At 41.0% G+C, this 25,336-nt stretch overlaps 1 protein-coding gene across 3 annotated transcripts; it reads left to right on the top strand.

Annotated features, from left to right (window-relative positions):
• The first annotated feature begins 263 nt into the window (after positions 1–263).
• OGA (O-GlcNAcase) lies at positions 264–25,283 on the top strand. Of its 3 annotated transcripts, XM_074907590.1 has the most exons (16): positions 443–1,046; positions 4,827–4,878; positions 5,179–5,276; positions 6,476–6,606; positions 6,949–7,120; positions 8,111–8,209; positions 8,379–8,663; positions 9,197–9,355; positions 10,616–11,226; positions 11,618–11,792; positions 15,331–15,416; positions 16,281–16,385; positions 17,953–18,038; positions 19,014–19,206; positions 22,066–22,225; positions 22,998–25,283. In XM_074907590.1, the coding sequence occupies exons 1-16, from the start codon at positions 860–862 to the stop codon at positions 23,132–23,134; spliced, it is 2,736 nt and encodes a 911-aa protein (XP_074763691.1). In that variant the 5' UTR covers positions 443–859; the 3' UTR covers positions 23,135–25,283. The 3 variants fall into 3 exon arrangements, with proteins under 3 accessions (XP_074763693.1, XP_074763692.1, XP_074763691.1); XM_074907591.1 differs by lacking the exon at positions 9,197–9,355 and having other exon boundaries at positions 441–1,046; XM_074907592.1 differs by lacking the exons at positions 19,014–19,206; positions 22,066–22,225; positions 22,998–25,283 and adding an exon at positions 18,884–18,998 and having other exon boundaries at positions 264–1,046.
• The last annotated feature ends 53 nt before the right edge of the window (positions 25,284–25,336 follow it).

Here is a 25,336-nt window from a genome sequence, read left to right on the forward strand (position 1 = left end):
TCGCAGCCCCTTCCAGGTGCGGAAACATCTGCGAAGCCCGACATCAGCTGGGCTGTGCTGGGAGACCCTGCCCCCGGGGCCGCGCCGGCGCCGTAAGTAGGTCACGGCTCGAGGGAGCCCGCGCGCTCCTGCGCAGGCGCTCGCGCTCCCGCCCGCGCGGCTTCCGCGCGCTGCCCCCCGCAGCGCACGCGCAGAGCCCAAGTAAACACCATTTCCCACCCGTCCACCTCCCCCCCCCCCCGCTCGGCGCCGCTTCCCTACACAAAGCGCGCGGCGCATGCGCGAGCCCCCCTGCCCGCGCCTGCGCGCTGCCCTCCTGCCGCCTCCCCTCTTCCCCGGGGCCTCTCGCGCATGCGCCGTGGGCGCGCACCCGCTCTCCGCGCAGGCGCTTTGGGCAGTCTCGGCCTCGCCCCTCCCCCCGCCGACCTCCCGCGCAGGCGCAGTGCGCGCCCTTCCGCGTTTCGCGCATGCGTCCTGCGCGAGCCCCCCCTCCGCCCGCCCGCCCGTTCCCTGAGGTAACTCCCTCTCCTCAGTCCGTTGTTCCCGCTCGAGTGGCGCGGTCCCGGCAGCGCGGCGGAGGGGGCCGTTAGGCCGCGGCGGCCCGCGTCGTTCCTCCCTGCGGAGGGAGCAGCTTCCCGCGGCGGTTCCTCTGCGCGTCTCCGAGCGGGGCGGCTGCGGGCGGAGCGGTGCGGACCGGTTGGGGCCGGTTCCCCGCGCAGGCGCAGGGCCCCGTAAACAGGAAGCGGCGGCGGCCCGGAGCGGCGGAGACAAAGGGGTTGTGGAGAGAGGAAAGGAAGGACTGGGGTTGGCTCGGCTCGGCCCGGCCCAGCGAGTGGGGGTCCTGGCGGCGGGCGGCAGGATGGTGCAGAAGGAGGGGCAGGCGGCGTTGGAGGAGCCCCAAGGCAGCCCCAACCCGGCCGGAGTGCCCGGCGCTCCCTTAGAGCCGCCGGGCGCCGCCGCGGGGCCGGTTCCGGGAGGTGAGGAAACCGACACCGAGACGGAGACCGCGCTGGGCTCCCGCCGCTTCCTCTGCGGCGTCGTCGAAGGTAAAAGCTCTCGGAAGGGGTGCCCGATATTCCTGGGTGACTGGGGGCATGGAGGGACGGGTCAGTGTTCCGGGGTGGTGGGGAGCTCGACGGTATCCCCGGGAGGTTTGGGGGCATTTGGAGTGGGGGGTGTGTGTCGGTATCCGTGGGAGATTGTGGGGTGGGGGGGGCTGGTCCCAGCTGGCGCTGCGGCTCCCCGTCTCCTCCCCCGGCTTGTTGCGACGCCCGGAGGAGCCCGCTCTGAGAGGAGGGTGGTGCGCCGTTCTTGGCTAGGGCTCCCTCCGCTAGAGAGGGCTGGGGGGCGGGGAGGAGCCGCGGCTCCCGGGCGGGGCTCCTGCCCCTGGGGCTTGTGTTGGAAGCTGTTGGCTAGTGCCCTGTGATGGCTGCTGTTCGGCGGGGCCAGGGCAGCGCTGGCACCCCCAGCGGGCCCATGATTCCTTATGGAGGCTGAGGCAGTGCCGTGGCTCGCTTGTAGTACGTGTCCAAAGGGGGAGGTAGGAGGGAGTGAGAGAGGAGCTACTGTGCGAGTATCCCAGCTGTACATGTTCTTCCTGCGCGCCAGAAGCTCGGATTCACTTTCCTGGGTAGGGAATAGGTGATTCCATAGACATCTGTTCTGGAATTAATATTAAATGCTCCCCGTTCTTTAAAGTGTTGTAGCTTACCAATTTAATTGCACTGTGGAACAGTCCTCCTCTGTCCTTTGGCATAGTTGCAGCATTAAAAGTTTGAATTGTTTCAGAAGCTGCAGAATAAAAGGACTCTCTTTGTGTTTCTCAGTAACTATGGAATTTATCTGCATTTCTTTCAGGTCAGTTAAGGTAGATGGTGCAAAGCCAGCAAGAAAAATGGTTTATTCCCAATATAATAGTTGCTTTGTAATTGTTCTAAATTCTTGTGGACTGATATTTTTTCTCTACCTATAATGAATCTCCAGTAGGAGAACAAAATTATTAACAGATGGAATGGAGAGGGAAGCAGGCAGTTTATCAAAGTCAGTATCTGCTTTGCTTGCAGATTGTTTGTATCTTAAAAAGAAAAGACCATTTGGCTTCTGCAAATGTCACTGTGTGAAGTGCACTAGGCCCAGTTAATGCCTTTATTTTTTAACACTTACCTAGGGCTTAAATACAGTCAACATGGAGAGAGATATTTTTAGGTTAATAAATTTAATTCTGTGAAGATAGTTGCTAGATTGAAGGCTTTGGAGACAGATGATAGTGAACAGAAATACAGATTGTAACAGCATGTTGTCTCATGTTCCTGCCAATCCACCTTGACCATGGATCACCTGTTCATCCAGGTTTATATTGGAACCACTGTGTATATCGTAATCATTGATTATCTTAGTTCATTGCTGATTGCCTCTGTATGTATTTTGGTGCAGGTCTTCTTGATGTCATTGTGCCTAAAACAAAGCAAGAAAATGGCCCCTGTCCAGTGAAGCAGTCTTAACACTAGTTAGGAGTTACCATTCTAACATTATGTGTACAGGAAAAAAAGGAATAGGGGAGTGTTTAAAAAAAAAAAAACAAACCTGAGCAAAAAGCCCAACAAGAGAAAAGCAAACTGTTGTGGTGAATGAGGTAAACGGTAATGGGTGAAAACATTTGTCTCCTTAGTGACTCAAGAGAATTATTGGGGTAAGTGAAAAACAGGGATTAACTTCAGAAGTGTAGGTAAATACTTAAACATAGTGCAGTGGTTAACACAGACTGGAGGTATGGTGAGATTAAAGCAATGAGATGAAGAGTTTGGATCTTTTGTAGAAAAGCAGGGGCAGGAGTTGGCTAAATACTGGGTGTGCACGAAAAATGTGAAGAGCTTATGATGGATATCAAATTCACTGTTTTGGTGAGTAATAAGATAGTACTGGATGCAAAGCTTTGGTGGTCTTGCCTCCAGGATATCCCAGTGATGGAGAGCTTGGTAACTGGGATGAGGTATTTGGCATGATCTGTTGACTTTGTTTTCACCTGACACACAGTCTTGAGGGAGTAATAAAAAACCAGATCGATTTTTAGCTGGACAAAAAGATCCAAGAATTGTCATCAGCTGGTGACATTAGTAATCTAAGAAATGTGGTGACAGATAGAAAACTATTGCTTTGGATTAGCATGTTCTTTTCAGTCCTATTTAATTAGTCTTTGTTCCCTGATTATTTTTTTTTTAATAGTAGACCCTTGCTCTGCTTTAGGCTAGTACATCTGAAACAGTAATATCATAGGTAAAGCAAAAGTGTTCTGAAGGATTTATGAGGCATGGGTAGTATTCATTAGCTATCACAGTAATTCATTCCTTTTGTGGGTTGTTGAGCTTCCTTGGGGCAGCATCAGAATTAGGTAATGCTAGTGAAAATGAGAAACTTCTGGGCGAAATAAGTTGAGAGGTTTAGAGGTTTTCATGCCTTGCAGCTGCTCTCTTGCTTGTTGCTCTGTTTAACTGTCCTCAATTTGTCACTTAGTTTGTAAGGAGTAGTAGTTATTCAACTTTGCCACTTCGTGGTGCCAGTTAGTCTCTCGAAAAGTGATCTGAGACTAATTCTTAAAACTTGAGCCTGCTTTAAGATGCTTAAAAGAGCATTACCCATGTAACAGGTAACCAAAATACTTGCTAATATATGGAAAATGCTTCAGTTGCATCAGTTTTGAGTTTTGGAAGGTTGTAGGAAGATGTGTTTGACTTCCATGAGACCAAATATTTACAGATTTACAATGGTGAGTGTCTCTGGAAATTAAGATACTGTCTACCTTTTGAGCTGGTGTTCTGTGTGGACTTCTGAGCTTTGCATATTAGGAGCATCGTTCATCACTGAGTGGCCATGCTGTTTGAAAATAAGAGCTAGGTAAATTTCAGTGTTGTTTTAGTCTGTGGTCTTTGCACAGACTGCCAAGGTGAAGCTTTGTTTTGAAGTGCCCACTTGTGGTTGAACTGTTTGCACATAGGTCTAAGTGATTTTACTTGACTAAGAGTGCACTGAAAGTGCTTTTTAAAGTATTATGTTTCTGAAACAGAAGGATTAGATTCAAGAAGCAGTTAAAATTTCCATGGAAATCCATTACTTTGAGTAGACACTATTCTAAAATCACTTGTGTGGATGCTTGTATATGATTATTCAAAGACATAGTCTTAGGCTGCAAAGATTTGGGAATTGTAAAGAAAGATGTCAGCTTACAAGTTAATTTTGACAAGGAGCCAGTTAAAACTGAATAAAAGGAATGACATCCTAAGCATTTTGTTGACTCACTTGTGCATTTTTTTAATTGCACATCATCTACCACATTATGTATTTATATACCCTGTGTGTGTATTTAGCATTCTAATCTGTGCCATTGGTTAAGCATTTTTGAGCTGGTAGATACTCTCAGGTGTCTTCAGTGTTCATATTACAATCAAATCTATTTTGTAGGTGTATGGAGTGATAGTTTAATTAGGTTATGACTGTTCAGTCTGCTCTTATAATAATGCTGACTTGACTTTTCAAGGGCATATGCTCAGGAATACAGTTTGGATTCTGAAAATTAATTGCTTCAGTGTCCAAAATTGTAAGACCTTAGATCATAAGAAATGAAGTAAGTTATAATTGCATTTTAAATTTAGATCACTTTAGGTTATTGCACTTTTCTAATGCTGTCTAACCAGATATTTTTTTTTTTCCCTTCTGCTTTGGGAAGATTTTTGATGAATGTAGCAGAAGAGGAAGAAAATGGTGGCTTGTAATATAAAGTTTCATGGAGCAGGCATAATCTAACTGGATAATTTTAACCTTGTTTCCCATAGGATTTTATGGAAGACCTTGGGTTATGGAGCAGAGGAAAGAACTTTTTAGAAGGCAAGTCATGCTTCCTCTTACTGCAGCACATTCCATCACAATATAATCATAATCTCCCACTTAAGCCTGGAAAGAATTATTGTTCTAACGTAGAGCAATTTTTTGCCTAATATCTATATCCTTGGGGACTTGTATTCATCTTTCCATCTTGCCTAAACTGAATTTGTCCATTATCAGTTGTGCATAAGGCTATTATGACTTAATAGTGTAACATAATGTTCGGTGAAGAGAAAGAGTAAGTTAGATCAAATAAAAAGTAGGCTGTTCTCTCAATGAAGGCTTTTTTTCTTGTGTTTGTAGACTTCAGAAGTGGGGACTAAATACGTACCTGTATGCTCCAAAGGATGACTACAAGCACAGGATGTTCTGGCGAGAAATGTACTCTGTGGAGGAAGCGGGTAATTGCCTTTATTTCTCCTCTGTGTTTTCTATAAATAGACTTTCGAATGAATTGGTCGTTACTACGTAGGCTTGTGTGTTTAATCACAGTAGTCATTTCCAAAGGTGAGTGGAGACCTGTTCTTAATACCCTGCAGATGTATTTAGTGGAGCTTTGCTTTTACTTCTTTTAACTGTAACTCTGCAGATGATTCCTAAAACTGCTTTTAAGTCTTTGTCTTACAAGGTTTACTTTTTTCCAGGGGAAGATTGCTCAGAATTATTCCTCTGGCTCTTGAACATCTGGGTCATATTTTGAAGTAGAAATTATTTGCTTCAGAAAAGAAAAAAGATTGATGAGCGAGTAGCATGCCCTTTTCTGTGATTCATTAAGTGCTTGTCTTACTGAAGAGAGTACCAGTTAGAAAAGCAGCTCCTGTCTATTTAGTCAGAACATAAAAGACCTGTTCAGCCTAGTGTGGGGCTTTTTATCCACCTCTGGCATTTATGCAATCTGCAGTGTTTTATTGGCCTGTGGGGATTATAGTTTTCCTTGGGTGAGGGCAAAAATTATACTTGCTCAAAATTTAAATAATATTTCTTGGAAGCCACTTTGAATCACTGCAGAAATATAATCTAAAGGATACTGCAAGATAATTGCCGGTAACAAAAATTGTTAAATATTTTAAACATTATCTTTATTCGTTGTATGGAAGATTAAATTTCAGGTTTGTGTTTTAAAGCATTACTTTCTGTATACTGATGTTAAAAAAAGCCCTTTTTCTTGTGCTCCAAGCTTCAGTTGTATGAGTAGTATGTGAATCAGTGTCATGCAGGGTGATATCTTACTGTGTGTGGAAAAAATGAGTAATAATTGTAGAACTCTTGATGTGCAATCTGTAGAACCAGACTATCCGCATTTGTCTTGCAGCGTTGAGATAAAGAGAATTTTTCAAATCTTTAAAAAATTTTAATATGAAAAATAACAATACAAGGACAGATGTTATATTCCCTTTGGCATAATTTCTGAAAACTTTTTCAAATAATTGGATCCTCTTTGCTGTGTTAGTTTTAAGAAATTTTGACAAATTATTATATTTATTTTTAATTATTATAGAAGAGGCTTCTATGTTTATAATTTACTTGTAATGATGTCCAAGATACTTTTTTTTTAAAATTGTTGAATTCTTCTTCTGCAATATTTGAATTTGATTTCCAGAGCAGCTAATGACTCTAATAGCAGCTGCACGAGAACATGAAATAGAGTTCATCTATGCAATCTCACCTGGACTTGACATCACTTTCTCCAATCCTAAAGAGGTATCCACACTGAAACGCAAGCTGGACCAGGTAAGTGTGACACACACATACACATCTTCTCTGCTCTCCTAATTAACTTCTTGCCTTTATCCAAAGGCTGTTAGAGTTAACTTTTTTCCAGCTTTGGACTGTTAAAACTAGAAAAGATTGCAGGTCTTTAGAGGTCTAATCTTTGAGAGAAGCAGAGCAGTGGGTCAGAGACAGACATTCAATGTGAATAGATACCAAAGTCTGTCTTGCCTCCCGTACCTTCTCTCCTCTATTCCTGTAGTTTTCCCTTCAAGATAGATTAGATTTTCTAACTCAAATTGTAGAATTAAAAAAAAAAAAAAAATTAAAGAATAAACCTTTTGCTCTTGTCTCTTGTATTAGGTTTCCCAGTTTGGTTGCAGATCTTTTGCACTGCTGTTTGATGATATCGATCACAATATGTGTGCAGCAGACAAAGAAGTTTTCAGTTCCTTTGCTCATGCTCAAGTCTCAATCACAAATGAAATTTATCAATATCTAGGAGAACCAGACACATTCCTCTTCTGTCCTACAGGTAAAATGAGATGAATCATTTAGTTCAGCCTGCTATCTTGCTGGTTTAATATTTAATCACTACTTTGAGTACTTGGGGGTTGTTTGAAGAAATTGACTTATAAAGAAAGGTTCAAGTAATTCAAATATATACAGAGATTTTGCCAAATCTATACATCTCTCAAAGGCTTAATACCAACCAAAGAAGGGAGCTTGATAGAATGGTTCAAGAAGTTTGAACTAGAAATTAGGTTAAAATAAGACTTCTGTTTGACTTGCACCAAAATCTTTTTGCTTCTTGATCTGTCTAGCTGTTAGTTTCTTAGAATTTTCTTAAGGTAGAGGTACAGCACAATCTGTGCTCTCTTCTGTCATCAGTACCTGTTTTTAATAAGATTACCGACTTTCACTAGTCACTGAGTTGATTTATTTATTAAAAAATAAGATGACTTGCACTCAGGTCCAATCATTGCTTTTTTTAAATTTACAAGCTTCCTCTATGCCTGTAAGAATATTTTAAGGGAGAGAGAATCAGTATGTTGAGTGGTGTGGATTGTTAAAGGAAGATAGAATTCAGTAGCAATGTCATTGTTAATATTTTTATCCTCTTATACTGTAGTAGTTTGGTTCTTGCGGACCTACTCTTTAAAGATACATAAGTTCTGGTGTTAATATCTTTAGGTATTTGCACTTAATAATCAGTCTTAGGGTTTCTGGTTCTCTTGCATATTGTCTGCTGTAACCTACCCTTCTATTTATGATCTTTCTTAGTTTTTTCTGATTTTGACATTTTAGCAATTTTTAATTATCTGCCTTTTCTAATCTTTATGCTAAGTATAATTCATAATGTCATTTTAATTTTATACTTCAGACTTCTGGGCCTTTCTTGATAAATTTTATAGGTGTTTCTCTTCTCAAATGGTCATATTCTCTCAGTGTGTTTGTGGGACAGTGGAGTATGTTGTCACGTGCGTGCACTCTTCTAACAGTGACATTCTCTTTCCCTGTGCAGAGTACTGTGGAACTTTCTGTTATCCAAATGTTGCCCAGTCACCGTATTTACGGACTGTAGGAGAAAAACTGCTCCCTGGCATTGAGGTGTTATGGACAGGTAAAAATGGCTTTGTTGATTTGTTTGGTTTTGTTGGTTTTCTTTAATTCACTGTTGGTGTTAAAAATTATTTCTCATAAGTATTTAGTAAAATAAAGTGTCCAAATACTTGGGGATTGAATCTTCAAGTATGTGCAAAGTCCTCCTGATTATCCTCTTTCCGTCTTAGGTCCGAAAGTTGTATCGAAAGACATTCCAGTAGAGTCCATTGAAGAAGTTTCTAAGATCATCAGAAGAGCACCAGTTATCTGGGATAATATTCATGCTAATGATTATGATCAAAAGAGGCTTTTTCTTGGGCCTTACAAAGGTCGGTCAACTGAGCTCATCCCTCGGCTAAAGGGAGTTCTGACCAATCCAAACTGTGAATTTGAAGCCAATTATGTTGCTATTCACACGCTTGCAACCTGGTACAAGTCTAACATGAATGGAGTGAGAAAGGATGTGGTGATGAGTAAGTATGTGTAACTTTTTGCTGGGATCTATGCTTAACCATATAAGTCATGCTGATTTATTCTTCACCAACTGGTTGTTTGGGGTTTTTTTTAAGATCACCTAACATTTTCTATCCCATAAGTAGACAGCAGTTGCCTGAAAGATAGTGAGCATCTGGATTGTTTTATTGACTTCCTAGGAAGTATCTGCAGCACATGCTATGAGAGAATTTCTTAGTCTTGAGAGGTATCTGTGGTTGTGTAAAAAGCACTCTCACCAAGCAATTTTAATGCCCAAATTTGACATAAATTTCCAGTGAAATAGAAGCAGTTCAGATCAAGAGAGAAACTCTGAATGCCAGAATGTCTACTTTCTGCATACTGTTTCTGTGTTGATGTTGATGTGACCATTTTGTCTAATTAGGTTATAATGCTTTGTCCTTTTTGTGAAATAAGGATGTTAGAGAGTTCTTGAATGCCTTATCTGATGAGACTTTTAAAATTTATTTTAGATGAAACTTGCATGATAACTTTTTAAAACTTGTCTCTGTAGCTGATACTGAAGACAGTACAGTTTCTATCCAGATTAAATTGGAAAATGAGGGGAGCGATGAAGATATTGAAACAGATGTTCTCTACAGCCCTCAGATGGCCCTGAAGTTGGCCTTAACAGAATGGTTGCAGGAATTTGGTGTACCTCAGCAATACAGCAGTGAGTGATTCAGTATTGTTCTGGGGTTGATTAAAAAATGAGGTTAAATGTTCAGTACTTGCATTTAAATTAAAATTATTTTACAGATCCTGGCAATTTGTATACTTCTCAGTTGAAAGTATTCTCTGCCTTTCTAATTGGGGAAACAATAATAAAGAAAGAAGAGTGCTTGCCATTTTGCAGCATGCCTGTAGTGCCCTGACTGATCAGTGGAAGCAACACTGGTGTATGATCCTTTGGCACATCTGACAAAAGATAGGAAAGAGCTTGGGTCTTGCTAGTCCCAGTTGTCACTAGACTTCCACAGGACCTGAGAAAATAGGAAGAATAGTCTTTTTTTGAAGTGGGTGTTAAATAATTGTAAACATTAGTTCTGGCCCAGATGAGTCTGTGTCTTTGCATTTGTTTAAAGGTGGCTTTTTTTTTCTGTCTGTGGAAACCAGCTGGGTTCCTTCAGCATTGTACACCTTCCTTGTAGCAATGGGAGCTTAGGATCTGAGGTAAAATCTGTTTTCTCAAATGTGGGTTTGAGGTGGTCACCCTTCTCTGATAACTGGTGGGGGAGTGGAAGAACCTCTTCTCCTCCCAACTCTACTTTGGTACAGCTGTCCTTTTGAACTGCTGTAGGGTTTGGGATCTTTCTAAAACTCTACTGCAGCAAAAATATTGGATGAGGAGTAGTAATTAATGCATCATCTTCCTCCATTTTCATGGAATAGTTTAGGTTGGACGGGACCTCTTGATCTCCTAGTCTAACCACCTTGCTGGAGCAGGGTGAGTTAGAGCAGGTTTCCCTAGACTGTGTCCAGTCAGGTTTTGAATGTCTCCATTTTCCCTGGGTTAAAGATGTTTTTGCAACTGAAATATTTAAGCATTGGTCCTTTTATTTTGAAGTGTGCTCTGTATCCCAGTGCAACTTTCAACAAGTCAGTTGATGTAGAGGAAAAAAGTTAACTTTGAGAGCTCTTTATTCTGATGGCACAGTCAGAAATGTTGCTGGCAGTGTGTAAATATTAATTAACTTTCCTGACTTTTCCCCATCCTATCTTCGCGCACCAGTTACGCAGAGAGGAAACTTGCGAAAAACAAAGTCAGTAGTTAGAATTACAGTGACAGAAGTGAAAAGGCAAAGGTACCAAAAGGAAGTTGCACTTATCAGATGCTGTGGCAACAGATTCATTTATGATTTGCAGAAGCTGCTGATTTGAATGTTAGTTGGCAGATACTGAAAACTCTAAATTTGTTTCTTCTTATTCTCAGGTAGACAAGTTGCCCACAGTGGTGCTAAAACTACTGTAGGGGATGTAGGGCCTCTGGTGGCACCATCCTCTTTAAATGCAGCAACTGTGGTTACCACTGTTTACCAAGAACCCATCATGAGTCAGGGAGCATCGCTGAGCAGCGAGTCACCGGCCCTGGGAAAGGAGGAGGAGAAGAAGCAATCTGATGAGGAACCAATGGACACGGTGGTGGAAAAACAAGATGACGCAGACAAGAATGCTAATCAGATACTGACAGATATTGCCGAAGCCAAGATGGCAGAGGAGTTGAAGCCAATGGATACTGATAAGGAGAGCATAGCTGAATCAAAGTCCCCAGAGATGTCTATGCAGGAAGACTCTGGTAGTGACATTGCCCCTATGCAGACTGATGAGCAAATTAACAAAGAACAATTTGTGCCCGGGCCAAATGAAAAACCTCTCTACACAGTAGAACCAGTGACTTTAGAGGACTTGCAGCTTCTCGCTGACTTGTTTTACCTTCCTTATGAACATGGGCCCAAAGGTGCACAGATGCTGAGAGAATTCCAGTGGCTCAGAGCAAATAGTAGTGTTGTCAGTGTTAATTGCAAAGGAAAAGATGCTGAAAAAGTGAGTGTCAGTTGTGTTTTTTGCCTTTTAAATCAAAATTGTGAGCAATGTTATCTGTTGTCTGTAATAAAAGCTGGTGTTGTACTTCCTGGGCCCTGAAGGGTAGTGTGTAACTAACCACAGATCACAGTAATTTTTATTCCTCCAGTGGAACAAAGCCCTGTAGTGCCATTTAGCTATGAAGGCAGTCTGGTGTTGTCATTTGACTGGTGATCCCTGTACTGGCCTCACATCTAACAGCCATAGAGAATATCTGTGAGTCCTGTGTGGTGGCGTGGTCTGTGCTAGTAAAGTGAAGTAATAAATTGGATACTCTTCCTCCATATTTAGAGTACTTCGCCTCCCTAGAAGGTTTTGTTTGATCTTGTGAATCTTTTGCCTTTGTTCATAGATAGAAGAATGGCGTAACCGAGCAGCCAAGTTTGAAGAGATGTGCAGCTTGGTGATGGGGATGTTCACTCGCCTCTCCAATTGTGCCAACAGGACAATCCTTTATGACATGTACTCCTACGTCTGGGATATCAAGAGTATTATGTCAATGGTGAAATCTTTTGTGCAGTGGTTAGGTAGGTGCATTGGGAGCCATTATAATCCCAGATAGTGTATCTTTTTTTTTTTGTTTTTAATTAGCCCACGGGGAAAACAAAGTATTAGGCAAATGTGTTTCCTTGGACATGGGGTCTGGTTTGACCCTGGTTTAAGGGTTTTCCTGTCTCACTATTTGAAGCAATGCTTGCTGTGAATTTGCTTTGGTATTATAAGTGAAGTCCGCTGGATGCTTAAGATTGGAGACCTTGATTTTCTTCTTGGGCTAATGAAACTTGAATCTCATCTGACACGTAAGTGTTGACTTTAACTTACTCTTGACTGAATGCACACTGGACTAAGCCTTGTAACTCCTTGGGTACCCTGGGGTATGATTGGAAATGACACTACGAAATGTGACCACATCAGCCATCTGCTGCTTGCTCTGTCTTGATAACATTATTGCTGTCTTCAACAGAACAATTGCAGAAGCGACCTTTCAATGGGCCTGGCCAAGAGGAAGCCAGTCCTCCCAGCCCTGTGCGCATGCGAGCTTTAGCATAAGGCTATTCTGGTGCAAAATAATTTCCTTTAAACACTTTCCAAATTGTTGATTCTTTTTTTGTTAATTTTATTTTTTGGTAATGGGTGGAAATTACGGAGCTCTCTAGACAGATTTAGTCTGAGACTTAAACTGCTGAAACAGGTTGGTTTTTTTCCTTTTTTTTTTTTTTTTTTTCTTTTAATGTGTGGCGTTTTGGTTTTTGTTTTGTCTTTTTTTTTCCCTGAAAGATTTTTGAGGGATCCTAAGTTGGCAGATAGCACCAGCATGGCCTGGGTAATTCTAGTGACCTCATTTCACTTTCAGGTTTCAATCCAACTGTAAGGAATATGCTGTGGACTTGCTTGACATACACAGCAGGCAGCAAAGCTGGTGGATTCACGTCACACTTCTTGTAGCTGTCACAAACCTCACAGTGGTTAACCATTACACAGCCTTGGTCTAGTTCGAGTGTTTGGATTGTCTTGAAATGATACTCCACACTGGCAGGTTTAAGCAGGGACAGAGAAGACCTGTTAAGTCATCAAGTCAGTCCATGTTCAACAACTTCTTGTATTTTGTGCTTATTAAATATCTGATCCCTATATGGATGGTTGATACAGAAGAAGAGCTTTTAAGGCTGCCTTCTGCAAAGTACAGAGAGGAAAACTTGGCAGCATTGTAGCACGTTAACATCTCTGCCTAATGCTGTTTAAATGCTTTAGTTCGTGCATTTTTAAGGCTGGTGTAATGCAACTTCCCCAGCTTTACTATTCTTGTTGTATGTTGACCTTTAGCTAGGAAGAATGCTCTCTTTTTTGATAATTTAATCTGTTTAAAACTCCAGGCCAAAGCTCTGTAAAGAGAACAGTGATTCTTGTAATCTCTTAAACATTGAGGGCCCAGCTAAAGACTGCATTTCAGAATTATCAGACGACCTACAGATTTCAGCTTGAAATTGTCTTCAGTTTTCAGTGTCCTGGTAAAGTTGGGTTCAAGTCTTTAAATGCATCAAATACTTGGAATAGTTCACGTTAGAAGCCAACTTTGTAAATACTAGCTCTGTTGAGCTTTGGCACTCTTATAGCATTCAGACTGGTATTAGTTGAAAAAATGAGTTCTTAATGTATAGAGTTTAATACTCTTAGGCTAACAGTGCCTCTGTGAGAAGGGGATGTTTTTGTCTTCAGCTTGCATTTTATCACTAGTGTAAATACATATAAAGCAAAGGTCTTTGATAAAATACACCATTATATAAAGCTAAGTATGTTACAAATCCAAACAAATTAGTTCTCACAATGGTGTGCTCAATGGTCCACTGAACATTCACTTTCTTCACTTCTCCTCCCAAGTCCAGCTAGCATTCAGTCCCTTAAATTAGTGTGGCTGTACAGTACTATGGATTACTAATGACTTCTATTGTCTTCTTCCCCATTGTGTACAGATGGGAGAATCCTCAGCACAAGTTTCTACTGCTATTGGATGGACAGCGCCAGATGCTCACAGCGCGTCGTCATTAATTTATTAAAATGGAAAGGTTTTGTCTGTGAGGCAGCTCAGATAGATTAGATGTGCAATAGGCATAAACTGAAGTCACATTTGCGCAGCGACTAAGGCATTAACTATGTTTTTCATTTATACAGCTCTTCATTCACGCAGCTCTTTACTGTAATAATTGGAAGTGCTAGTTAAGTTGTAGTCTCAAAGGACAGACAAATACGGTCTTCCAAGTTATTGACTAAATCTCTGTGAAGGGTATCTTTGTATGTGAGAACTCTAAAATGTGGGAGTAAACCAAATTCAAATTCTGATGCTTGGATCATTTCTGAAATTTACTATACTTAGGGTAGTTTGCATTTAACATATATTCCTAAACTCTCATGAATGTCAAACTTGGCACACTTTGGGACTCTCTGACTAGCACAACATACTTGTCTGTACTGATCTGAGACTGTTACTTGAACAGGAGGTAGATTGCTGTCCACAAAAGGAAAAGAGTATTTGCGCTGCTCATCTTGTCAGAAAACTAGGCGGGTAATTGAAATCTCCACTCCAGATACCATGCTTGCTTTTTTTTTTTTTTTTTTTTTCTCCAGAGTTGTCATTTCTGTTAATTGGTGAAGGCTGTGGTGCCTTGCTGGTGGGACAGTACTAAAAGTCAAACAGCTAATGGAAGTTTTTCTAAAGCAGGTGTAAACTAAAGCTGAGTACTTCAGTGGGCCTGCTGGGGCTGATTGATCAGCAGGGACCCTGGTGCACCTGATATGCTTGAGGAGGAAAAAGATCAAAATACTAAAAAGCAAAGGTAGCATTATCTGTGGCCAACAGGGTGTATTAGTTAAACTGTGAGTTAATTCCATTTAACATGACTTAGCTTTTTAATGTGCCAGCACCATTGTGAAGGTACAGCCTGGATTGTGTAAATCTGTGTACTCTCTTGCAAGAATACTGTTTCATACAACTGTCCTGCCTGCCTGAACTGTTCCAGACTGTTTGCATATATTGCCAGTCCTAGTTCTCTGACAAGATTAGAAACAGTCATTACTAAAATGTGACTTCAGAAAGGTCCATTTTTTTTCAAGGGGCTGTGATAATGGCATTTGCTTGATCTAAAATTTACAATAGTAGCTATTGAGCCACATAGCTTCCAAGACGTCGTCTTTTCACAGATGAAATGCATGCTTCTGCCACAAATACAGAAAAAAAAAAAAAAAGGTACAGAATGTCTGGGAAGCTTACGTAATTGCACATGGCGCCATTCTTGTGCCTTCTGGTCTGGAGTGAGGTGTGTTATCTTAATCACCTCACCTCTTCTTGGGCTGGTCTGTTTTAGGTAGTGAAAAATTTGGAATACTACAATTGGTGCACAAGCACAAGATCTTTATAAATCATACATTATTACAGCCTCCCCCCAAGCCCTGGATTCTAGCTCAGTTAGAGAGCTTTTTCCACAAGTGTGTGTTAGCTTTTTGGACATGTTAGAGACCCAGGAAATCCCCCTTCTCGTAACATTCTCCGCTTGGATCTGATCTCAACAGGGTGTCGTAGTCAATCTTCAGCACAGTTCTTAAGTGGAGACCAAGAACCCTGGGCCTTTAGAGGTGGTCTAGCAGGAGAGTTCCAGGTATCAATATGACTTCACAACTGAATGACATTTTCTTTGTTTTATGAGAAACCTTTTGTTGCACATCAGAGGTCTGGAAGGATTGGTCTGCCGAAGGCTTTCTGGTCCAAAGCCCATTAGCCTTACATCTTGGTTTAAAATAATTTTCCTCCCCTTTCTACAGTAATTTCTCAAGGAGATGCTGCCTGTCCCACGCGCATGCGAAGCGCAGCGGCTTTAGTTGTACATTTCACATTGTTTCTTTGCAGGTCGCACAGCATTTTTATCTGCGCCCGCAATTGCACAATGCGCGCATGCTTGTCTGCCGATGGGAATTCCATGAGCAAAAGAGATAGTCATACAAATTTTGGTTCCTCTCTAAATAAAGCTGTAATGCGCTTTGCAAATATTTCAATTGGCAAATACTCTTAAATCACTGTTTATACCATGTTCAGATTTGTTCATGGATTTTTCAGGCGCTATACTTTTCCCCCCTCACAGGTGCTCTGCGCGCAGCAAATTGAATCAGCGCATTGCTTTTGGGATAAAGCGTCTCCTCTGGCCAGTTAACCCTCTTCAGACCAAACCTTTCCTCCTGACATTCTATGTTCTTATACAGAGACAGTGTAGATATGATTGGTAAAAAGTATTTTAAAGCAGATAAGATTAACAGACTCTTAATGTGCTGTTTCAATTGCATATTATAAAACACCAATTGGATATTTTCTATTCAGATAAGGTCTTTGCATTTGTAAAGCATACCAACCCCACCTTCTTCTGGGGTGCCTGCAAGTAGCAAATGTTAATTTGGGAGTCTGCAGTGCACACCCAAGAATGATGGGTTTTGTTGTTCATACAGTCATATTAAATATTTTGTTTTCACAGCGTTTGCTGCCTATTGATGGGGCAAATGACCTCTTTTTTCAACCGCCTCCGTTAACACCCACTTCCAAAGTGTACACCATACGACCCTACTTTCCTAAAGATGAGGTAACTGCTTTTGACACTTGTCACTGTTGATGTTAGTGATATGTTTCCTGTTGTGGCAACACTGGTTACTGCTGAGTCTCTTCATTCCCTAATGAAACAGATGTCCCTGTATCTTGCACAAGGTACAAACGCAATCTCCCAGGAAAACTGAAGTGACTTGCCTACTGTTCAGCAATGTGCTGTGCAACAGTACAGGCATACCCACATCTTGATTCCCAGTCTTCCACCCCACTGCCTTTAAATCGATGAGTGCTTTCCTGTTTCTGAAAGGCAAGTTTGCTGCTAGAGGATGTATTTTTGCAGTGGGAACACATGCAATGGCTTAACCTTAGGGGGAGTGCGTATACATGTTCACTCAGTAATTATTGGGATGACTGCTGATATTCTCAGAGCTATATGGGCAGAACATTGATATTGTGTCCAAAAATGTAGTTGTAAAGTGAGATGATATTTCAGCCATTCTTACTGTTTAATTACAGTTGTAAACTTTTTGGTCTCATTTTGAAAGGATTGTTGTCAAATCTGCTGTGGAGTGTTTGATACTTTGCAACCAGAAATTTTGTCTTAATCTTTATGAATTAGAGGGGGATTTCCTTTTTTTATTAATATCTGTGGTGTAGTCTTATTCCTGTTAGTTTAGCAAGAAGAATACTTAAAACTAATGTCTCAATCAACAGTTTACACTCTATGCATTTTAAACAATCTGAGGATTAATGTAGCTTGAACTTTGCATTTGTAGCCACCTTGAAATAAAACATTTTCCTTTGAAACATACCTATATAGGTTGAGTCTGCAGCAGCTCAAATGAATCCTGACTTTGAAGCCAGTCAGACGGGGCATGTCATTTACCTGTTAGTTCTAGGCTCTGTCCTGTGCCATTCTCATGGGCAGTAAAGCAGCTTTTTCCATACCTTAGTGCAGCACTGTACCTAAGCTGGTTTGTTCCTTTGCAGGCAATGGAACTGATATTTCTGAGCCACCTGAACAATTGGTGATGCAGCTAAACATTCAGTCATAAAGAATATTTCTTCTGAGCAGGAGCTCCCTTTTTATGAAAGGAGGCCGGAAACTTGTCAAATACAAAGCCTTTTCATTGAAAAGCATGAAGCTTCTTATTTAAAGTGTGACTGATACAAGTTTACTCTTTAAAGAGATTCAGCTGAAAGCCTTTTAACCTGCAGAAAGTCAGGGTGTGTCTGTCCTTCACAGTGGCTAAATTATTGCACTTGAACACTGGGTTTTGAAAAGGGACTTTGTAGCAAGATCTTCACTGAGCGTTTGGTAACTAGTGCTCTGAATGAATCTGGTGTTGTTAGAGGGTGCAAGAGGGTGACCTCCTGCCTTGCCTTCCCAGCCCTTGAACTTAACCATGATGTTGATGGGCAACTTTGGGTTACTTTGTGGATGGGCAAAGTACATCCTTTCTCATAGATGGGTCTTTTGTTCTATGTAACTTAAGGGTGTGTCAGTACTAGTTTACAGTGGAGCTGTTAGTGAAATCTCTCAACAGCTTTGTTTTAAGCTTTTGAATGCAACTGACTTGAAAATATCTCTTCCCTCCTCTTAGGCATCTGTATATAAGATCTGCAGAGAAATGTATGCTGATGGAGCTGATCAACCCTTCCATAGTTTACCAGATTTAATTGGAGACAAGTATGTATTGGGAATGAATAACCTACAGACATTGTTCTGAAGGATGAAGTCCTGACATTGTATTTAATTTGAATTTTTGAAAGTGTGTGTGTAAGAAGAATGCAAAGAGCATTAGATTTTTTTTCAAAAAAAATCTGCCCTCTGCTGGCCTCAGGAAATTGGGGTTTTGGTTTGTTAATGATACCGTTTCTTAACAGCTATGACTCAGCTGATGCTCCGGTCATCTGTTGAGAGCTGCTAGAAAAAAGACTTAGCTGAAACCTCTGCATTATGAAACCTGTGCATCACAGTATCTATTATTTCAGATTTTGTGAGTGTTCATAGTCTGTAGTTAGACTCTAGTATTTTTTTTCCAACCTAATGTAGTCCTTCAGATAACTGAAATCTCTTTGAGAACCAATCTCCCAGCAACTGACTTGAATTTCTTCTGAAATACATGTTGTAGATTACCTGTACCAACTTTTAAAAAGAATAAGCAATGATAAGCGAGATAAAGTTAAAAAAAAAAGCATTAAATCTGAGCTGTAAAATGAGCTGCTTTGAGCATGGGTTTTTTTGTCTTGAGTGTTCAGTTCAGATAGAATTTTGTAAAGAGGTTACTCTGTGAGTGACAGGAAGGTAGTTAAGAAAGGTTGCGTAACTGGTGTCAAAAATTACCCAGAGGAGAGGTGGAAGAACAAGGAGATAATGTCAGCAGAGAAACTGAGGACAAAAGGTGAAGGAAGTTTGTTGTCTCTAGTGAGTCAGAAGAGCAGTGTGTATAGAGTTAAATTGTGGGATCCTGAGGTGCAGATATTGCTCATAGCTGAGTTTTGACAGCTGATCAGTCTGTTAATGCTTTGTAGGAACTAATTCCGTGACTGGAGGACTCTGTCACTTCTTTGGATGATCGTAGAGTCTCCTTCAGAATACCTGAAGAGCATGCTTGCTCAAAGTGACCATCTTTTGACTGAATTTGGACACTTCTTTCTGCAGGTTAGTAGGAGGTCTACTCACCCTCAGCCTGGATTACTGCTTCGTCTTAGAAGATGAGGATGGCATATGTGGCTATGCTTTGGGAACGGTTGATGTGACTCCTTTCATTAAAAAATGCAAAATGTCTTGGATCCCTTTCATGCAAGAAAAATATACTAAACCAAATAGTGACAAGGAGCTGTCTGAGGCAGAGGTTGGTATAACCCATGAGATCAGAACTGTATGCTGAACTCTTTCTTTCCAAAGCAGGTGTTTGGTTTTGTTTTGCATTTTGAGCTTCCATGTAATTCATTTTTTTTACCTTTCTGAATTCTTTGATGCACACGGTATCTGACATCTTAGAAGGTGACAGTAAAATTATTCACTGCCAGTCAGATATAGCTGTGTGTTGTAATACATCCATGAAGTGTACTTCAGTAGTAATCAATGCAGTAAATGTAAGCCACCTTAATCTAGAGAAAATTACATTTGGAAAATAAAGATTGCTGCTGCTCTGTTCTCCTGTGAAAAGACAATTAGTTTCCCTGTGCTGCAGGTAATGCTTAATCCCCTGATAGCCAGTTTAAGTATGGAAAACAAATTAAAGAGTACTTGATTTTTATGTTAAAATCTGAGCTATTTGTGGAGTGTGACAGCTGTAAATGGTGCAAAACAACATCCCACCTTTCTTTAGCAAGTGCTAAAAATCAGTATCTTGAATTGTTTTTGGAAGAAGTTAGAAAAATGATGACACCGAACTGTCAGAAATAGTGAAAAGTTCTAGATGATGAATGCTTGTTAAGGAAAGAAGTGTGTTTAATACTAAGAGGTCCTGATCCACACCTGCAAGTGGAAGGAGGGGTGGACAAAGCTGTAGTAAGAGCCAGGCCCGGAAGTACCACTTCGTAGCCTCTTTCCGTCCCTCTCAAGAGAGAAAGAATACTTTCCAGGAAGTATTCTCCGAGTTGTCTGAATAGAAATGGATGTCACACTGGTGAGCCTTCTAAGGGAATCCCCGGCTGGTAAGGACAGGCCAACAGAACAAAACCCACCAGCTCTGCAGTAAACATCGGTGTACTGGGGCAGGTGTGACTAGGAGGTATCTTAATAGCTCCACTACTGCTATTGAAGTGGAGCTAATTCTGCAGTCTGTAGGTTTTATGACTTGATTCTTTTACAGTGCTGTGCTTTGAACTGTGTGTGTAAATTCAGATTTTGAAGCAAAGCTGATATGTATGAAGATACCAGATACTAAACACAGCAAAGCTGTAGTAGGTACAGTAAAGGTGAAGGGACTTTGATTTCTGGAAGTTCAAAGACAGGCTTCAGAGAGAAAGCAGAAGGTATTTTGTGCTGATAAACTTGCTTTTCCATTGAGATGTTTAAGAACATTTTTTTACTGTTGGTACGTTACCCCAGGGTTTCTGCTGCTAATACAATATCTCAGAAAAAGGCTTTTTTTTCAAGACTTATGAGCTTGAGGGATGTTCCTTGGAGTACAGAAGAGCTTGTGGTACTTTGAGACAGATGCTGTGAGGTTTACCCATTTAGCCTTTTGACATTATAAAGGAGTGTAGAGAATATTCAATAGCTGCTTAAAAGCCACTGTCATGGAAGATCAGGTAGGGAAAAGTTTGGGGTTTTTTTCTCAGAATAGGATTGATTAGGTTTCCTTTACAGACTTTTTACCTCTTGATGATCTCAGTTTCCACTTTGGTTTGAAAAGCTGCTTTTGAGATCATTTGATTCAAATTGTTGACTTCTGATAATAGTTTAATTGTTCTCTAGTTTACTTAAATACTTTGAGCCACAAACTTCATAGGATAAGTAAAATCTTTTGTTTTGCAAAAGAACCCATCCTCTGACTATTGTGTTGTCATCTTGTGAGCCTGTCTTCCAGTTTTGTCTAGATTCCTATCAGGAATGTTCATCTGGTATCTGCTTTTCCTGAGACTACTTAATATTGATCACAAGAGATTAATGCATCCTGCCTCTAACTGCTTTTTAGCCCCACCTGTACCCTACTCCTTGATAACGTGCTTTACTTCTTGTAGTGCTTCTGTGGTTGGAAGAAACAGGTATCACTGTTGCCTTGGTGTCTGAAAGCAGCATGGCTAGCTTTGAACACTTTCTGTGGGATTGTGTCTGTTACAGCTATGATAATGAAAAGCCCAAAGGAGCATGCATGGTTCTGAACCTGAAGTAGCTCAACAAGTTTGAAATAGTAACTTTGAACAGAGACTCTCCCTGCAAGAGTTTGGGAGATGAAAGTTTAGAGGTTTTAGGGGACTGTGTTTAAACTTGACTTGGAAAAAAAAAAAAATATTTAAAAATGGGGGTTGCTAATGTTACAGTTCCTTCTGTGATGAAGTCCTAGTTTGGGTGGTTGTGACGGTGCCTTTCAGTTATACAAGAAATGAAGTTAGGTGGCTTGTTTACTTGAACCAGTGCTCCCTAAAGGTTCGGTAACCAGCAGGGTGAATGACTTGAATATATTTCAGATTTGGCTTTGTCTGCTTCTATGTTACCTCACTTGATTGTTCCATTTCCATGAATTGCATGAAGTTAACATCTGTTGTCATATTCCCAAAGCTCTTCCTGGGTGATGGCAGTAGTATTTAGTGATCAACTAAATCCGTTAATCATCAACAAGGTTTATTTCAAGCTAGAGACAAATTGCCTTTGTGGGGGCAAGTAGTCTTAAGATAATTGTGTGGATACTGGAGATGTTTCCAGTTCTGTGTTGTGAACCACAGAACACGTGGTATCCATGCCCAGGCTGTTGGTTATGAGTTGGCTTATGGGTGTTCCCACTTGAAGTGTGGGTCACTGACAAGCCATGCAAGGAGTCTTGTGTTCCTCCTTTGGTGGTCTGAGAAGCTTCTCTAGCCTGCTTTTTATCTGGAGTACAGAGAGCAATTCAGCAGGTAAGGAACAAAGTGGCCATCAAAGGTGTAGTTGAAAAGCATGCTGATTTGGAGGTGTATACTCTGTGAGCAAAGCAGCCTCCCTTAATAAACATGAATTAAAAGCTGCATAATGATTAAATGTCTGCTTCCCGTATTCTTTTCAGAAAATAATGCTAAGCTTCCATGAAGAGCAAGAAGTATTGCCAGAATCATTCCTTGCCAACTTCCCATCATTGATAAAGATTGATATCCACAAAAAAGTGACAGATCCAAGTGTGGCCAAAAGTATGATGGCCTGCCTGCTCTCTTCTCTAAAGGCTAATGGTAAGCTTCTTGTGCTCAAAACTCATTGTTTCCTAATCATATGTTAGTTCTAGGGTGCAAGGCAAGCTTGAGATGGTTATATTAACATACCATATTTGCATGTCAGCCTGAGATACTCAATTCCTGCCATAGCTGACACTCCAGATTTAGGTAAATAATTAAAAAAGCTTTCAGATAGCTAACTTCTGCTGCTGTCCTCTGTAGAAGATAGCTTTTCACTTTAGCCATTATCCTGCAAATTAGAAAACACGAAGAACTGAGGGAGCAGTTTGGCAATGAGAGCACACATTTTTACATCTTGAACATTGCACAAATGTTTATTTCCCCTGCTGGCATTGATAATGATGCTTTTTCTTATCTGTGGCAGCGTGCACTGGTGGGTAATTGCCAAACCTTCAATATGGGGAAGTGCTTGGCTGTCTGCCTTACTGTGCACCTGAGGTTCACTTCCTGTACGTAATTTGGTGCCCTCTTCTAGCACTGTTTTCTGAGCCAACATCAGTGTTTCAGGATGCTTTTGTGTAAAGTAAAAGGTGTGCAGGGGGTTTGTTGAGACCAACAAGGTGTCTGCAATGTGCAGTCCCTTTAGGGGACGGTCAGCTGTGTTGCCATAAATTTGGTCTTTTTTTGGGGCACTATGCTCCATATGGAATTGGATCAGTGATTTCACTGGTCTTAAGTGTTAAAATAGGTGGGAACTCCAGTAATATTTGATGTCATGCTTTTTATAGTAACTCTTCCTCCTACAATGTTTTGTTTCTTTCTTCTTCAGGCTCCCGTGGGGCTTTTTGTGAAGTGAGACCAGATGATAAAAGAATCTTGGAATTCTACAGCAAGCTGGGTTGTTTTGAAATTGCTAAAATGGAAGGATTTCCAAAGGATGTTGTTATCCTTGGAAGAAGCCTGTGAAGTGCTTGACAGCAAACTGTTCCAGTACTGTAGTCCCTTAACAGCTGGGCAGGTAGTGGTGGGGATCTTCATATGGTCTAGCTGCACAAAGCCAGCAATAAGCCAGCTTGGTAGAAGGGGCTATGCGAAAATCACCCATCACACATTCAGACTGTAATTTGTTGGAAGAGGATAATGCTGCTGAAAACACTGTTTTAACAAAGAGAAACCTTGTCCTCTCCCGGTCCTGTGTGAAGTGCCAAGGAATCTTGCATGGGCTATAGCTTCTCAGAGGAATCCCTCTCAATCGGTGCTGTGGTTAACAACCGTTCTCTGCATTCATGTGTCAAGAAAAGTGCTCTCTGTCAGAAGTGTCTATCAAGATGCAGGGTCTTTCTCTGTCCTAGAGCAGGGTGTGCAACTGAAAGTTGCAGAAATGGGAGGGATTGCTTGTGTCAATCAGCAAATTTAAAGATAAGTAGTTACAGTTCTATTTTTGACTATCTTTATGCTTGTTGATAAAGCAATGACCCGTTGTCACTTCTAATGACCATTGGTTCAAGCTTTGTGCTTTGTTAGGGACAAATGTGCAGTGGTCTGTGGCAGAAGTCACTTAATTACAAACTTGTAAATTTCAGTGTATATAAACTTAGCTGTACGCTGACTAACTTTTTGTTTACCAGTTTTTGTAACTTTTTCTTTTGAAAAGTGAAATGGTATAGGTCCAAGATGGCACTTTTGAATAACCTAAAACCACAATGAATCTGTCTTCAGCACTGACCTTTCTTATTGTGCCTCGTATCCAGGGCTAGAAACTGACCATCTCGGCTAAGGGGAGCGGGTCCCACGTGATCCTTTGGTCAGCAGTTTGTTACTGCTTGAGGTTATTATAATTCTCTGGGACTGAAACAGCAATTCACAGGGTGGTCTGCGGAACCCCTTAATTTTGGTAATAATCACAGGGGGTTGTGGATGAAAGATGGTGAGAGGGAGAGAGCTGGCCCACGGCTGGGGTTTGTCCTTGGAATAGTCACCATGTTTCAAAGCCTGTTCGTACTAGTTTGAATATATCAGGGTCTTCAAGTCCTGCACATTTGTATCAAATAACTTTTCTATATGAAATGCCACAATAAGCACATTTTTACACATTATTTAAATGATTACCTACTTTTAAATGTTCAAAGAGTTTAATGTTTTTACCCAGGACGGACATGTTTGGCTATAGGATGGAACCAGTGTGCTATGGGATCTGGTAGTGAGGTAGTTGTGTCATTTATGAAATTGGTATTTCACAGAAGTCCCGGTGTCCCAGATACGTAATTGGCCAGTGGTATACACCTTGCAATACCTTGCTTGTTTCACTTGCTGCCATCAACTGTCTTTATCTTCCTTTTTTCTTTTCCTGGGGTTTTTTCAGTGGTGTGCAAAGGAGGTTCTGTTCCTTTTACAAGCCTCCATCTGCATAGAAGTTAGGCAACCTGTAATGAATGGCATTAAGACAGCAGTAATGTCTGCAGCCTGTAAGGAGATGCTGTGTTTGGCCTTCTGGTGCAGTCACGTGCAGGATGTTTGTTTTTGTTTTTGTTTTTTCCTTTGCAGAATGTGAACAATTTTTTTAATGCGGTAGCGAAGTATTTAAGTTGAAACAAGTTCATTTCATTTTTAGAGAGAGGTACGGGGTTGTGCTATGGGGTTTCATGTAAGTCAGAGCTGAATGCCACTAGTTTTTATACAGCTTTGAGTGCATGTTGAGTAGCTGATACCTTGGTTTATCAGGTGGGAGAGTTTTATTTCTTCATGGATACCAGAGTCAACTAATTTTATCTGGATGCATAACATGACAGCATAGGATGCTTGTGGCCTTATTTCTTGACTTTTAAGGAGTTGCCACATTTTCTCTCCCAATGACTCTGTTATTATTATAGAAGTTAATTGTATAAGCCTATCGAATGTCAGGCCAATACCATCATTCTAGGATTGTAAAGTGATATGTTGACATATCTTTCATGGTTATGAATTTTCATTAAGGTTGGAATGCCACTTTCATTAATCTGTTTTTAGATCAACAGTATCTGTAGCAGAAAAAAACGACCTGTAAAACTGTATTTGAAGACCATGCGAGAAATAGAATAAAAATTGAGAAGTGAATGTAAATAAGAAACTTGTTTTGTGTGTGAGGTTCCAGAACCAGAAATGGTTCAGCAGTGCATGTTACATCACATG

The sequence above is a fragment of the Athene noctua genome, chromosome 5 (assembly GCF_965140245.1).
Source record: "Athene noctua chromosome 5, bAthNoc1.hap1.1, whole genome shotgun sequence".
In the NCBI taxonomy this organism is placed as follows: domain Eukaryota; kingdom Metazoa; phylum Chordata; class Aves; order Strigiformes; family Strigidae; genus Athene; species Athene noctua.